Genomic DNA, 17,477 nt, shown 5'->3' on the forward strand with positions numbered 1-17,477 from the left:
TAAACTTATCAGACCTTAACTTTATTTCACGTGGGCTGCTAAAAGATGTTTTATTATATATGGTGAAATAGACAAAATAACTATATAAACTCATGACCACAACTGTAAGTTGCTTGTTGCTTCTTCTATATACTGTATAGCCTAGTGAATGAAATATTGATTTTACACATTCAGACCCCAGAGAAGATCAACTGTTGATGATGAAAAATGACAGTTTGATATTAAACATCATAAATACTCACAGTTCGGTTTGTTGATATTAATGCTGTTGTGTCTGACTAGACTCGTCGTGTTTTTCTGTTCTGGTTCATCAGATTGTAACGTTTTGTCATTTTTGTTCCCCATTCTTCTCGTTCTCTCTTGTCCACATGTTTCATTATTTTGTAGTTTGTGAAGCTCATGTTCTCCCATGCTGTAATTTATCATATATTTTGCCTTTGGTAATATCTGTTCAAAAGATTACAGTGGTTCAGTTCAGAGTGAAGTTTGAAATGAGTTAATGATTGTTGAGAAATACAGGTTTACATTTCAGTTTCACTATAATAGACACATAAATGTATGGATATCTGTCTATGGAAAAATCGGTAACACATTATTTTACAGTGTCCTTGTTACATATTTTGCATGTACTTACCATAGTAATAGTAAATTATGCAAAATTACATGCAACTAACCCTCAACCAAATCCTAATCCTACCCTAACTCTATAGTACATGTAGTTGCTTAATATTACTCGGTACTTAAAAATATCTAAAACTAGACCCATTGGGGTTTCACTTTATTTTGATGGTCCCTTTAACACATTCTGTTGACTATGAGTAAACCTACATGTCTACTAACTCTCATTTGAGTGTTAGTTGAGTATTAGTAGACAGGGTTAGGGTTAAAATAAGATGACATGTAATTGCATAGTTACTTATAGTCAGTAAACTGTCTGTTGGAGGAGCATCACAATAAAGAGTTAGCAGATATTAAGCAGACAGTTTACTAATACTCTAATGAGAGCTAGTTGACATGTAGTTGCAAAGTTACTCACCAGATTGTTCAAAAGGGACCATCAAAATAAAGTGTTACCCAAATTGGTGTATATTGGTGAATTTAGAGGCATTTTATGATATAAACACAGTGGTAATGAAGGCTTGTGATTGTTTTTGTTGAGAGGATATATGTTCTAATATATTATTATTATTATTTATTTATTTAAAATGTTGTGTTACTGTATGGCTGCTACATTGGCCAGGTCTTGTAAAAGAGATTTTAATGTCAATGAAACTTCCTGGTAAAATAAAGGTACATAAAATAATAAATATATAATTACACTGTAACAATGACACCTTAAAATATCGCGTAACTGAAAAATCTCTTTACAAAAGAATTAAAGATAAAGCGTTTTAGTTACCTTGTGATGAACAGAAGAGAGGACACAAGCAGTGCGCTGTGAGATCAGACCGTTCAGCGCATATAGTGTGTGTTAAACTCCTCCTCTGGTGATACTATAGGCTGATGCAGGATCAGAATCACACACTCATACACACATCAACCCACACACTCCACCTCAACACTTCCTGTTAACTGCAGTTCACAGTGTCTGGTCTCGTCGTTCCTCGAGGAACAGTTATCTGAGTCTTTACCTGCACGATACACACCAGAACTACTCGTCTTCAGAACCTGCAACAGATAAGAGCATTATTTATATCCATCCTGAACACTATATTCTTCAGTTACTCCTCTGCTTCATCGTTGTGATCACACACTTCTGCAAATAAACCTGTTGATCACTTTACCTGTGTGAATCCTTCTGTTTCATGACAACTATAATGTTCCATTCGTCAGCGTTAGTTAGTTAACATGAACTAACAATACTTCAGCATTTAATAATCTGTTGTGACGTTAATCTTATTTTGCTTATGTAGGCTACATGTGAGAGTGAGATCAAGGATGTCGAGTGCTTGAGGTTTTCCTGGTTCAAACTCTTGTTCATCAACACAAAAATAGTTTTTTTTTTCCTGTTTCAAACCCTTGTGCATCAACACACTGTGGTTTCCTGTTAAACTGCTGTGGTTCGCTCAGAGTATAAACAGATACAAGTTTCTTCAGAAGTCATGGAGAAGTCACATGGTTTTGTGTATTCCGGTGTTCTGACGATTCATGCTACCCATCGATATTTGCTACTTACTGGTTATGCGCATGTGCAGACTCAGTTTTTTTTAACAAAAGGTAAATTTTCATGTGTTATAAAGTAATTTCCCTTTAAAAAATGATAACTAGGCCTACCATATGAATATTTGTACGGTCAGCCAGCTGAAGAAGAATAATTGAAAGTTTCAGTTACTAAGGAAAGGTGTGCTTTGACAAGTCAATATTTGATGATAATTTTTACTTTTCACACCGTTTAAAAAATAAAAACAGTATTCTACAGTATACAGTAGCTACTCATAACTTAGAATTGTATTATAATTGTATTTCATATAATATTAATCGACATTCTGTGGTCGATTCGCACTACGGTAGCATTTTTCGACAAGGCAGCACAAATCGTCAGAACACCGGCTTGTTCGACTTGAACTGGCGCTGCACAAACTGATCAGTTTATGACATCAAAGTCCACGAGAGCAGGATTTTTCTGGATAAAAAAAAAAAAAAAACGTTTACATTTATCAACCAATTTCAGTGATTTGTATGTGGTGTACAAAAAGTTCCATCTCTAGTAATTTAAAATCTTGACTTGACTTATTTTTTTAATAAGGAATTGTCTAAGCTCAGGCTGTTCATGTATTTGGCTTTCTGTTTGGGTAGTTTGTGATGAAAGCATCCTTGTGTGTGTGATATACTTTTTGTGTTAGCCAAAAATAAACCTTGATGATTTTTCTATTTAATGAACCTGAGTCGTGTTTTGTTTAGGTTACGGTGGGTCATGTAACATTCAGCAGAGATTAAACCTGAAACAGGAAACAGGAAACCACACGTTAAACGGGAAAGTACACGTTAAATATGTTAATGAACGAGGGTTTAAACAGAAAAAACCCTCAAGCATACTTTATCTCACCCACACACAGGGGTGTTTCTAGGTTTTAAAAACATCAGGGCTGGGGTGGGTAATAAGATAACATGCTTCGATACAGAGAATTTTTTTTTTTTTTTTTTTTTTTAACCCTTATTTAACCAGGGAAATCCTTTGAGAACAAGTCTCTTTTACGAAGGAGCCCTGGCCAAGAAGGCCGCAATAAAAGTTCCACATAAAATACAAAATATAATAAATACAATAAACATACAAGACATAATACATTAACAATACAATGAATCAGCCACGCTTAAAAAAAAAAAAAAAAAAAAAAAATACAATGGCCTTACAACAGTTAGAATAATGTATATTGTAGGCCTATATGCAGGGGACAGACTGGTTCACAAATGCAGCCCTGGCACTGTAGCCACACCAGCCCATGATTACCACACAGACACTCGCATTCAAATGTGAGGTAGTTAGGTGTTACGATTTGCGTGGAAGCAAAGGCTGAAGTCGGATCTAAACGCAACTGTAGACTTTAATACAGATTCAGAACAGACACTCGTGGTACGCACATTCAAACATACATTCAATCAATAACTGACCATGAACAAAAGAGCAGACAGGATTTTAATACACAGAGGGGATCAGGGAACAAGACACAGCTGGGGCAAATCAGAACAACGAGCGGGACCATACAACCTAACAAGACAACACACCTGAAACAAGGGACCTAATAATGACATGACTAGGATAACAGACTACAATTAACAAGGCACAAACTGAATAAAAGACCAAAGACAGAGAAACCACAAACCAGAAACATGACAAAATGAATAACACCGTAACATTATCCCCCCCTTCCATAAGGCGCGACCCCGCGCCGAATAAACATCAAATAGGGGCGGGAGGGTGGGCGCCCTGGAGGCTGACGAGGGCGTGGCTTGCCCGGAACAGGAAGCCTCCAGGGCGGAGCAGGACGTGATGGCGGCCAGGGCGGAGCAGGATGAGGCGAAGGCCAGGGCGGAGCAGGATGAGGCGAAGGCCAGGGCGGAGCAGGACGAGGCGAAAGCCAGGGTGGAGCATGGCGTGGTGAAGGCCAGGGTGGAGCATGGCGTGGTGAAGGCCAGGGAGGAGCATGGCGTGGCGAAGGCCAGGGTGGAGCATGGCGTGGCAAAGGCCAGGGTGGAGCATGGCGTGGCAAAGGCCAGGGTGGAGCATGGCGTGGTGAAGGCCAGGGCGGAGCACGATGAGATGGTGGCCAGGTCGGAGCAGACTCAGACGAGGGTGAGGACCATGTCGACGTCGTCTCCATGGCCCTCACGGAGTACTTTCTGCCCCCCCCCAAAAAAAATACTTGGGGAAATCCTCGGGAGGAACCTCCAGGTGGTAAATGGGTTCCGGGCAGGCCTCCCGGAGCTTGAAGGGCGCAGGCAGGACGAGGCGCAGAGGCGGGGCCGGCAGGGCGAGGCGCAGAGGCGGGGCTGGCAGGGCAAGGAGTCTGGGAACGCCCTTCGGAGCCTGGCGAGGCAAACGAGACCTCCTTCTCCTCCTGCGACGACGCGTCACTGGGCTTGACTCGGTAGACTCGGTAGACTCACTTGACTCGGTAGACTCGGTAGACTCACTTGACTCAGTAGACTCGGTAGACTCACTTGACTCAGTAGACTCGGTAGACTCACTTGACTCAGTAGACTCACTTGACTCGGTAGACTCGGTAGACTCACTTGACTCAGTAGACTCGGTAGACTCACTTGACTCAGTAGACTCGGTAGACTCACTTGACTCAGTAGACTCGGTAGACTCACTTGACTCAGTAGACTCACTTGACTCAGTAGACTCGGTAGACTCACTTGACTCGGTAGACTCGGTAGACTCACTTGACTCGGTAGACTCGGTAGACTCACTTGACTCAGTAGACTCGGTAGACTCACTTGACTCAGTAGACTCGGTAGACTCACTTGACTCAGTAGACTCACTTGACTCGGTAGACTCGGTAGACTCACTTGACTCAGTAGACTCGGTAGACTCACTTGACTCAGTAGACTCGGTAGACTCACTTGACTCAGTAGACTCGGTAGACTCACTTGACTCAGTAGACTCACTTGACTCAGTAGACTCGGTAGACTCACTTGACTCAGTAGACTCGGTAGACTCACTTGACTCAGTAGACTCGGTAGACTCACTTGACTCAGTAGACTTGGTAGACTCACTTGACTCGGTAGACTCGGTAGACTCACTTGACTCAGTAGACTTGGTAGACTCACTTGACTCGGTAGACTCGGTAGACTCACTTGACTCAGTAGACTCGGTAGACTCACTTGACTCAGTAGACTCACTTGACTCGGTAGACTCACTTGACTCAGTAGACTCACTTGACTCGGCGGCACTTGACTCACTTGACTCGGCGGCACTTGACTCACTTGACTCGGCGGCACTTGACTCACTTGACTCGGCGGCACTTGACTCACTTGACTCGGCGGCACTTGACTCGCTTGACTCGGCGGCAATTGACTCACTTGACTCGGGAAGCGCGGTCTCACTTGACTCGGCGGCACTTGACTCACTTGACTCGGGTTCGTCGAGGCTGAAGTGATGTGCGAGTTCGGCTAAGCGGACGAGAAGCGCGGGTTCGCGGAGCGCGGTCTCGGCAGGGCTGGGGTGAAGCGCGGGTTCGACATGGCGGGACCCTGGAATGACGGTCTTCCTGGCAGCACGTGCAGACCTCATAGGAGGATCAGCCACGCTGGAGATCTGTCCCGTACGGCCATAGACCGATCCGGAGGCTGGCTTGATTGCTGGCAAGACGTGGAGCGCGGTCTGAGGGGATACTGCGGGTTCGGCTGAGCAGACCTGAAGCGCGGGCTTGTGGAGCGTGGTCTCGGCAGAGCTGAAGTAAAGTGCGGGCGCGACCGGGGCGACGTGAAGCGCAGGCTCTCGCAGCTTCTCCTCCACGCCTACGGTAAACGAAGAGCCGCTCCACAACAGGGCCAAGTCGATATACCACTCTAAAGACCCGTGCGGACCAGGTTCGGGCATCAGAGACCGGAGTGGTTCCGATAATCCTCCGCGGAAGAAGATCTTCAGGCCGTGGGTGTTCATTTGCGCGAGATATGCCAGCTCGAGGAATTCTGCGACATAATCCTCGATGGCGCGATTCTCCTGGCGAAGACGGAGGATCTGGACATCAGGACTCCAGGTAGGCATGGCTGCTAGATCCTAGTGGGTCAGTTATTCTGTTACGATTTGCGTGGAAGCAAAGGCTGAAGTCGGATCTAAACGCAGCTGTAGACTTTAATACAGATTCAGAACAGACACTCGTGGTACGCACATTCAAACATACATTCAATCAATAACTGACCATGAACAAAAGAGCAGACAGGATTTAAATACACAGAGGGGATCAGGGAACAAGACACAGCTGGGGCAAATCAGAACAACGAGCGGGACCATACAACCTAACAAGACAACACACCTGAAACAAGGGACCTAATAATGACATGACTAGGATAACAGACTACAATTAACAAGGCACAAACTGAATAAAAGACCAAAGACAGAGAAACCACAAACCAGAAACATGACAAAATGAATAACACCGTAACATTAGGGGGGTTTTGAAGGTTGTTTAAGGTGTTTGAAGGCCAAATAAATTGGATAACAATAGCTTTACAAGTATGTCAGTGGGCAGTAGCATACATTATTTGTCAAGCAGATAACAGATTCTTAAACATGAGAATGAGGATAAATGTTGAAATGAATGATCCACACTTGGAAATGCAGAATGTTTCTGCTTATTGTTGACAATACACAATCACATATTCCAAACAGGAATGGCCTTAAATGAGAAATATTTCAAGGATTATTTTGCATAGATGTTACATTTCAATCAAACATAGTGCAATCTTTTTGTGTCCAGAGGCAAATGAGCAATTTATATATATTAGCATTAAAGATTGGTTTCAGCAACTTGTTTCTTTCTTGAATTAATCAATGTTTTTGGCACTAATCAACATGACATCATGACTTTGCGTAAACATACACGCCACTTTCAATTCAAGTGGCGTGTTATCTATACGCATTTTGAGCTATCCGCGTGTATGTCCACGCCGAAATCTTTTGCGTGTATGTCTACGCCATTAAACGTCCGAGTGATTCCGCGTGTATATGTACGCCGTTAAATGTCCGAGCGAAACGAAGCAAAATCTATATTCTACATCTGTGGAGCGATATTTCTTTTCCTAGGATGGTAGGAGAAGACTCATAAATGGTATTAACCCCAGTGACGGGTAGGTTTAGGGACGGGGTTGGGGTAGGTCATATATTTATATGTACATAATACAGTAATATAACGTAAAGTCAAAGGCGTTGATAAACACGCTGAAAAGCGATTATGCGTGTTGATAGCACGCCAAAAATGGAAATACGAATTGGCGTGTCATACATACGCCATTTCATGAGATCAGTCTGCACTAATCAGTTCAATTAAAGTCCAATTGTTCACTCATAAAGACAGTCACTAGTCGCCACCTACTGGCTTAATGATGCAATTGAGTGATACAAATGGTGAAAACGCAGGTTTGACGTTTAATCTCCCTTTTGGTTATATTGACGACAGAACACGACGTCACATGCTCGGAGTTTCTTTCTTCTGATTTCAACAATCAGAGGCAGCAGCAAAGCCAAAGCACAATGAAATAAGGCAACTTATGATTTTGGGGGATTACATAGGCTATTGTCCAGTTTCATATTTGTCAGTCAACTTTTCAAAATACATTCGGGGCTGCACTCAAACCATTCGTGTCTGAAGCCCTGGCGAAACCGCCTGACGCCGCGTCTGCTCACACACCACATGTACATACGTCACAGGAGTTAATCACAGGAGGACTGCAGCTTTGGAAAGCCTTTCTTCGCGAGAACCCAACCGAGCTATTCAAGAAGTGTAAAGTATGTAGCATAGACTTTAAAAGGCTGAAAGGGTTAGTTCACCCAAAAATGTAAATTCTGTCATGAATTATTCACTGTCATGTCATTCCAAACATGTAAGAAACACAAATGAAGATATTTGTAATGAAATCTTGAGAGATTTCTTTCCCTCTATTGACAGCTATACACAACTTTCAAGGCAGTAAAACCATTTAAGTAGTCCATGAGACTCCAGTGGTTTAACCTCAATTTTGTGAAGAGACGCAAATGCTTTATGTGAGAAAAAAAGTCTTTATTCACAAAAAATAAATCTCCCAACGCACGTTCACGAGAGCACCATGACGCATGCGTGTGTGTTGATGCAAGAGCAGATGTTCTCACCCATCCTAGAAACACCAATTTTAGAAAACAAACCAAGACCTAAAGCAACATAAATGTAGAATTGAATAACCGAAGCTTGCATACAGCATCTCTCTTGCCCTGGTTTTAAACAGTGCAGTGCTTTTAGGTGAGGACGTCTGCTCTCGAGTCAACACACACATGCGTCATGGTGCTCTAGTGAACGTGTGTTGGGAGATTTATTTTTTGTGAATAAAGACGTCTGTGGTCTGTGGTATAAAAGCACACTGGTTTTCAGAGACGAGAGAGAGATCTCTAACCAGTGCTGTCTCTCCAAGCCTATTACAGCAATCAGAAAAAGGTGAAACATCTATAACCACATGGGTTACTTTAATGATGTCTTACCTTTCTAGGCCTTGAAAGTGCTAGTGGTGTAGGCTGTCAATAGAGGGACAGAAAGCTCAGATTTCATTTAAAATACCTGGAGGTTTCTACTAATCTTGACATTCTGGTTCAGATATGTTTGATTGGAGTTAAAGCTAAACTCAGCAGCACAGTGACCCATAGAGCAGGACTGGACACCCCAGTTTAAACCGTTTCCAGATTTGGTGTTTTCTGCTTATTTACTTGTTCTAGACCTGGTTTGCCATTCTTTGTGTTGTCTGTTCTTTTATAATATTCACTTTTGATTAATGATTTCACATTATAAAACTACCACTACAAATCTGAAAACGAGTCTAATGCATAGTGTTCATACTCTTAAAACTGTAAAGTACCACTTGCTTTTTACTTTTTGAGAATAAAACACTAACAACTTGAATTTGAAATTAACATATATTTCTATTGTGTTTGTGTCACAGCAAACTGAAGATGGGACAAAATGGGTCTCTGTTGGTGTAAACGCCCTGAAAAACTCAACTCGATCTGCTGAGTCTTTAGCCATTCTCAAGAAACGGCTGAAGACGCATCTTTTTCAGCAACACTTGTTCCATTAATACTAACACTTTCTATTCTATTCTATTCTATTCTAAAAAAAATTAAAAAGTACATGTACTGTGTTAGATTAAACTGGGAAGGGTCATAGCACTTGTATATTGTTGTCCTAATGTTAGTTTAACTGCCTCTTGTTCTCATTTGTAAGTCGCTTTGGATAAAAGCATCTGCTAAATGAATAAATGTAAATGTAAATAAACTGATAAAGGAACAGGTCCATGTTTGTCATTTGTAAATAGATGTAAAATTACTAAAAAAAAGGATAGTGTGGTGATGCCTTATTTTACAAATTACTTTTTTTCCATCCAAAAAAAAACGAAAAATATGAATTACCTCAACAACAGTAATTGTTGTTTCAGTTGCTGTGACAAGAATATATTAAGTACAACAATCAACATTGCATGAACATTTACGTTGGCTAAACAAAGTATTTTTACCGAGAAGAACACTTACTGCATCAAGTTGCCTAATATTTTTACGTTTTCTCAACTATTTATTTAAAAGGCTGCCAACTCTCACGCATTCAGACTATGTCAGTGTCAGTGTGTTTTAAACCAGTTATAAAACAGGAGATATGGTGGCTTGAATGACTGTGAGGCAGTCGAGGAGTTTCACCTCATTCGTCGTATAAAGCTGATCTTTCTGAACGGTCTGATCTCTCAGCGCTGCACTGTCTGGGAATTTCCTCTTTTCAGATCATCACAAGGTAACTAAAACACTTTATCTTTAATTGTTCTCTAAATAGATTTTTGACAATTATTTAAATCCAGACATTTATGTGTCTAGTGAAACTGAAATGTAAACCTGTATTGCTCAACAATCATTAACTGATTTTAAACTTCACTCTGAACTTCACCACTGTATTATTTTAAACAGATATTACCAAAGGCAAAATATCTGATAAATTACAGCATTGGAGAACATGTAGCCTAGGCCTATTGAGCTTCACAAACTACAACATAATTAAACGTGACGAGAGAGAGAGAGAGAGAGAGAGAGAGAGAGAGAGAGAGAGAGAGAGAGAGAGAGAGAGAGAGAGAGAGAGAGAGAGAGAGAGAGAGAGAGAGAGAGAGAGAGAGAGAGAGAGAGAGAGAGAGAGAGAGAGAGAGAGAGAGAGAATGGTGAACAAAAAACACAAAACGTTACAATCTAATGAACCACAACAGAAAAGACACGCCGAGTCTAGTGAGAAAAAACAACATTAACATTGGAAAACCGAACGCTATCGCTTAAGATCTCTCCTCTACTATACAGAATAAAAAAGAAAGAAACATTGAACACAGGATGGATGACTCTTCCTCAAACACACATTGACCCCAAACCACATTTTTCCAGGCGCTACTGTCAAGCTGGGACACGTCAAAACACATTCAATTGTTATTCAAATGTAGGCCCAATGAATGAAAGGGATAGTTCACCCAAAAATGAAAATTAGCCCATGATTTACTCTCCCTCAAGTCCTCCTAGGTGTATATCACATTCTTCTTTCAGAGGAATAAAAGGGTTCTGTTGGAAGATGGCGCACTCTTCATCTGTTGTTTCACATGATGGCCTGACAGTGTGTGACTTTGCAATAGATGATCATGTTATTTCTGATCACAAACCTATTACTTTTAGAGTCCCCACATGTTTTAAAGGTCCCGTTCTTCATGTTTTTTGAAGCTTTGATTGTGTTTACAGTATGCAATATAACATGTGGTCATGTTTCGCGTGTAAAAAAACACAGTATTTTTCACACAATTTACTTATCTGTATACCGCTGTTTTCACTGTCCAAAAAACGGGCTGATGACTTCCTTGCTCTATGAAGTCCCTCCTTCAGAAATACGTCACGAGTTCTGATTGTGCCAGCGGTTCCTGTGTTGTGATTCGACATCAGCTTAGCGCACGTTGCCCGGAAAGCTCACGCCTCTTACCATAACGTGGAGATGCATGCGCACATTTTCGGGAACCGAGTTAAACATAAATTGTAACCATTGATCTCTAAGCACAGCGTCCCTGGGAAGGCCAGACACAGGTGAATTGACTCCGGCATGAAAATAACAGTGTCTCGACGACCTGGCGACAAACACACTCTACAAACGAAACTCTTCCTCTTCACCGTGGAGCGCAACAAGACAACGCCCCCTTTTTTGTGTATTCCTGTGGGCGGAGATTAGTCAAAAAACTGCTCTAGTTACGTCATTAAAACGGAAGTAGAGGGATGTAGTCCAAACCGGCCGTTCGCTGTAGGCTTTGAAAGTGGACTTCTGTTAAATAAAATCAAGGGCGAAATTGTCAATCACACATTGGGGGGGACAGCTGTGGAACTTTTTGTGTTGGCGCATGCACACATTTTTTTAATCAAAATAAAATAAAAGTCAGAGTCCGAATGTTTGTAATTGTAGGCCTATAACACAACAAGGAATTTTATTACATCTGATCGTCAAACCAACGTATAGCCTACTCACAATGATTACAGCATCGGCATCAATTACAGGCCTGAATTGACAACAAAGCGGTCAGTGATCTCTCTCTCTTATATTCTTCTATAGGGGCGTAGAATTTAGTAGGGACACTAGGGACGTGTCCCTACCAATATCCAGTGACACTGATATATCCCTAGCAATAATTTCGATCAAAACTTAAAATATATTTATATTGATGTCCCCGTCCCCACCAATTTCAAAATCAAACCTACGCCACTGCTATAAACATATAGTGGCTATAAACATTTTGATTAAATTACGGTTACAGGATAACAGGATATTTACCATTCATAGATAGCCTATGTGCCAAATGTCTGTCAATTTCCGCGCTCCTCCTAACTCTTTTTCTGTTTGGTTTTTCCTAACTCACTGACGATGCACTAGGGATAGGAAAACATGACATGGATTTCAGGAGAAATAGGTTTTGCTAAATGTATAGTGTAAGGAAGTCCGAATGGATTTGGGAAATGGACCGGCCGGGATTTTATATTTTCGGAGCTGGGAAGAAAGACGTAGGCTATTTGCAATCACATCTGGCCCTGCCCGCATAATCATACAAGCCGCGTTTCCATTAGGCTACTCTTCAAATTGCGCCAATTGAAATTGCGTAGCCTAATGAAAATGCGCACAATGGAAACACGTCCATTTCGCAAAAACTCCCGTTTATCCCAATAAAGTTTTTACGCTTGCATGAGGAGGCTTTTCAGGCAATTTGAAAAAGGAATATTTCGCAAAACTGCAATGGAAACGGGTTTTGCGCATTTACAGTCAGCTGACTTAGAATACGCGGTGTGTTTTGGGTCCGTGTCCGCAAATAATAATTATAATTATCATCATAACATTTATTATATGTAGAAGACGCTTTTATCCAAAAAAGGAACAAAGCAATTCGTCACATTTCATTCATAATACAGGTTGGACAATAATAATAGGGCTAAGATTATCACAAATAAACACAAGATTTTGACGCATATCCAAGTGTGTGTGCGGACTGGGTGTGGAGTGCGCACTGGATGGCACGGAGGCGTGGCCGCGAACACTTGCATTTTCCTATCAACAGTCGAAACAACTTAAAATACTCTATCATTTCTGGTCATACAGAATATAATAATACATTATTCGCAACTACTTTTATTTGCGTAATCTCACAATAAGAAGAAAACGATGTGGTTTTGTAAAATAAAATAAAACAATCAGGCGCGCTTTCATGATCTCCGTGAACTGAAGCGCGAGAACTGATAGGCTAGCCTTTGTAGACTGAAGCTTTAAATGTCCACTTTAAAAGGAACAAATTCGAATCGAAAGCTAATACCTTCTGATTATGTAATCCGTATGAAAGGTGCATTTCTCTCTAAAGGTGCATCTGGAGATGGAGATATGTTTTTAGCCGACACTGATTTAGGAAAACAATAGTTTATTAATAAACAATTAAAATGCCTCGTTATTTTTTGCAGACACATTTATTATAGCCTAACTCAACTATACATCCCCTTTCTGTAGGCTGTGGTTATGGCTCTTCTCATTTAGCACTGCGGTAAAAATATAATTTCCAGGTTCTAATTTGGCCTTAGAAAACCAGTAAAATCTACATTTTTTTCTCCATATTAATTTGTGAATATTTTAAATGTTTAATAAAGGGGCAAAAAGTCATAAACAAATATTTGAAAATTCGTCTCTCTCTCTCTCTCTCTCTCTCTCTCTCTCTCATATATATATATATATATATATATATATATATATATATATATATATATATATATATATATTATTTTTTATTTTTTTATTTTTTTGTGCAGCATTTGGTGTAGGCCTACAGGTCAAACTAAAATGTTGGTGTTCACCTTTGCGTTTTAAAAATACAACAACCGTTCATTTTTCGTTTTGCAATTAGGCCTACGGGTTAAATAAGAAAAATGAATGCAAGTACACTGACCGTTTGGACATAATACGAGACGGAGTTCTTTATTGAATTCATAAAATAAACAATAATTACAGGAGTAGTCTACTGGGCTCTAAACCCACTGATCTATATAATGACATTAATAAAGTCATTCTATATTGATCAGTGTCTAAACCTCAAAGAAATGCCACAATCAAGACATCGGAGCAGAAATGAGGGAGAAACACCCAGGAACTCCGTGTCTTTCCCTGCCATTAACGCTTGGATAACACGCCACGTCTCCTTCCATTAATAATAATAATGTCTATGCGGTGGCTGTGATATAGGCTATAAACCTACCAACGTCCGTTGCCATGATTTTTGGAATGACTGATCGCGAGAGGAAAAAAAGACGTTTTAGTCGCATAACATCGGTTAATGGAACGCCGTCATTTCGCAATAGTTTTTTATCGACATTTAGAAAATATCGCAAAAGTTTTGCGCAAATCTGTAATGGAAACGCGCCCCAAATATGATCAAATATTGGGGGGGACAAATTGCCCTTCGTTGAATATTGGGGGGGACGTGTCCCCCTGTCCCCCCATAGGATTACGCCTATGAATAAAATATCTCCCTAGGCATTGAACTTGGAGCTTAATAATTTTACAGGTATTATTTATGCTCTAACAGCTACATTACACACTAACTAAAGTTTGAAAAATGGAATCACGAAGAATGGGACCTTTAATGATAATTGCATTGTTTTAGAATGTTCCTCAACAGTTGACTGGCTCTGTGGACTGTGGGATCTTCATGCTGATGGTGAGAAAAAGGGAAAGTAAAAAAAATAAATTTAGATAAATCATAAGAATGAAAACATGATATGGTTGCCTAAACTTGACTGATTTCCTTTTTTGGGGGGAGGGTCAAAATCACCATAAAGTGCCTTTGAGATTTCAAAATTTCCACAAAAAAATCTGAGATTTTCCATTTAACTTTATATGTGTTGTATTAAGGAGACCTTAGGCTGTTAGAAATGCATATTGGTCAAGCTCCCGCAGTTTATATGAATTAACTGCAAGCTGACAATATACGAGCAAACCATACAATATGTCCACCCTGTCATGGACAAATTCAAAGTAGAATATATACATTTTCATTGCATAGTGATTATAAAATGTAGATCTGCAGAAAGATAATGTGTCCCTTTCCCAACACAACATTTTAGTTAATGGTAAAAGTATTTTGATAATAATGAAGTTACTGCCTAAATATATATTGCCCAATATAATATGCGATAGTTGCACATTCTTTTCTAAATAAAATCTATAAACAAATATATTTAGTCAAACTTTAAAACAATACTAACTGGACCTCATTTGTTTATTAAGAAATCACACACAAGGTTTTGTTAACTTGTTAAAATAATTTGTTTAATTTCAAAAAAGTTTAACATGACAGGGTGGACAACAAGTTGACAGGGTGGAACTTGGCATGACAGGGTGGACAAATGCTTTAATGTTCTAACCTGGAGGGAGATTCAGGAATATTAGGAGACTTTGGTGGTGTCTCTGACTGTAGCAAAGCACTGGCTCTGGCTCTGGCTTGCCTTTTTGTTTTATCTTTTTCCCCTTTTCTCTCTCTCACTTAGCTCATTAATACCCTTCTTCTTTCCAGTCTCTCTGTCTTTTTCCCCCTCTTTCTCAAGGTACTTTCTTCTTCTCTCTGGGTCAGCATCATGACATTACCTATATCGCCTTGCTATTAGGCTCATTCCTGGTAAAAAAAATATATATTTCAAAAGAATTCAAAACGTTCTCTTACAAATTCCCCTTAAATTGGTCCAGCTAAACTAGGCTTGCCTAGTCTTATTTATTTACATTGTTAGGGCTGTATTTTTTTTTCAAACAGTCAATGAAATCCATGTCAATCTTTTATTACATAGGAACAAAGGTTTGTAAACTATCATCAAATTATCGTCATCATCAAAACACCTGCTGATAGTGATATTGGAAAAAAAGTCCACGTCCACGCATGTATAGAATCTACTGTTCTAATAATATGTGTTATAACTGTTCTAATATGTGGGGGGGGGAAAAATCAAAATGTGGCGAAAACTGCAAATGTCCTCCTTATCATGAACCATGTCCACCCTGTCATGGAAGGCTTGGTGACAGGGTGGACAGTGACAGGGTGGACATTTTTTTGGCTAAAGTTAGCATTTAATGAGCACATGGTATACAGCAGTTAGCAAAGTGATTCACTGTTGAAAGCTGACTGTGTACTGTTTAAAATGTATATTTTGAATATCTGAAAAGTTTTTATATTAATTAATATTTCACAATGACAGGGTGGACATGTTAAGCTTGACGACACGCAACTACAAACACAATATGATGAAAATTAGGAAATATAAGTGTAGATACTTACTGTGTGTGCTGCAGAGGTTTTAACCTCCACTGAAGAAAGACCAAATGGGGGAGGGATGTCACTGAGTACATTAGTTGGTTTCTTAAAGGGGCGTTTACCTCATAATGACAGGGTGGACAGCAATTTCAGGGACACATGCAAAATGCTTAATATTATTATGAAAATAAAATATAAATAATCAAAATGGCTTGTTTTAGTAAATAATTTGCTGAGGACAATAAGAACATTCAAAAAAAATTTAATTTTATGTAATTTAACCACTTTTTACACTCACTGAAGTTAGCTGATCAGCGTGTGGGACATACCAAAATCACAGACATCCAATCAAAGAAAATGGTATAAAATCAGAAAAACACATTTCAAGAGACTTATTATTGTACTTGTATGTGCGTAAGTGTTTGGCCATTTATAATAAAACCTCAGAATTTCATTATTTTGCATTATGTTCATGATGACTGAGCGATTCTGATGAGGACACCAAAGGCACTTTATAGTGATATTGACTCGGGAATTTCAGTATGCTCTGCACATGGTCTTTGAGGCACCCTTTGATTTTACAGCTGTAAGTCTTTGTTAAAAATATATATTTTAACTAGATGATATATTCTATTAAATTGATCTATTAACACTTTCTCCCCTTATGCAAGTCGGATTTTCCTCTTATTCGAAAATGGTGGTGCCTTATTCTCATGGAGAATTTTGCCATTGAAAGGTAACTCTCTCTTGCTTTCTCAAGTTTTTCTCTGTCTATAAATTTACTTAAAAATGTATTTGTCACAGGAAACATGCTGCCGTTGATGTGCAGGAGCCTAAAGCACAAGAAGACTCTGAAATCGGCGACAAGGTATGTTTTTATTGTCTCAAACGGGCACATGAAAGAGCATAATTTCAAAACATTAATTTACATGCATCCTGATTAAACCACAATGTATTGTTGAGGACACTTCCAATCTCCCCAACAGATGGAACAACAGATGGAAATTAGCTAGCAGCCAAATGTGGTGCATCTCTTCTCTTGTGAGAATAATTCTTTTAAATGAATTAATTATTTCATTCCTTTTTTGTACTCTTCTCTCATGAAGGAACCACAGATGGTCAAAGACCTCAGGACCGCAGTTGGATGGCTGCGGAACAACTGCCACTCCTTCAGAGGTTTTGTGCAAGAGCCGTCATATCTGGACCTAGAGAAGGAAGACCAGGAAGAGGCCCTTCTTGAACTTGATCGGGCAGAAGGAAAAGATGCTCTGGAACTGGCCAAAGAGCCTTTCATGTTTCGGTTCCAGTTTCAACAGGACATGGAAGTTTTTCTTTTAAAATGTCACGATGAAAGGCACCTCAGAATAAACTCCAAGTCTATGGAGGTTCAATTTATGTTATTTATTTTTCTCTTGAGAGTTATTGTTTTCAAATTTGTGCCTGTATAACTTTTATAAGATTTA

The 17,477-nt window shown here is 39.8% G+C and overlaps 1 protein-coding gene across 1 annotated transcript; it reads left to right on the forward strand.

The window, feature by feature from the left end:
• Window positions 1–14,352: 14,352 nt before the first annotated feature.
• LOC130078123 (structural maintenance of chromosomes protein 5-like) lies at window positions 14,353–17,477 on the forward strand. The gene is made up of 5 exons (XM_056243635.1): window positions 14,353–14,430; window positions 16,556–16,600; window positions 16,686–16,750; window positions 16,819–16,882; window positions 17,121–17,477. The coding sequence occupies exons 1-5, from the start codon at window positions 14,422–14,424 to the stop codon at window positions 17,460–17,462; spliced, it is 525 nt and encodes a 174-aa protein (XP_056099610.1). The 5' UTR covers window positions 14,353–14,421; the 3' UTR covers window positions 17,463–17,477.

Source organism: Rhinichthys klamathensis, unplaced genomic scaffold, assembly GCF_029890125.1.
Source record: "Rhinichthys klamathensis goyatoka isolate OS25496 unplaced genomic scaffold, OSU_Roscu_1.1 h1tg000819l_1, whole genome shotgun sequence".
NCBI classification, from domain to species: domain Eukaryota; kingdom Metazoa; phylum Chordata; class Actinopteri; order Cypriniformes; family Leuciscidae; genus Rhinichthys; species Rhinichthys klamathensis.

Excerpts from the sequence above, each read along its gene's own strand:
- LOC130078123 (XM_056243635.1), top strand. Across the intron at positions 16,601-16,685 it reads CACCCTTTGATTTTACAGCT|TCGGATTTTCCTCTTATTCG; the intron begins GTAAGTCTTTGT and ends CCCTTATGCAAG. Across the intron at positions 16,751-16,818 it reads GAGAATTTTGCCATTGAAAG|GAAACATGCTGCCGTTGATG; the intron begins GTAACTCTCTCT and ends TATTTGTCACAG.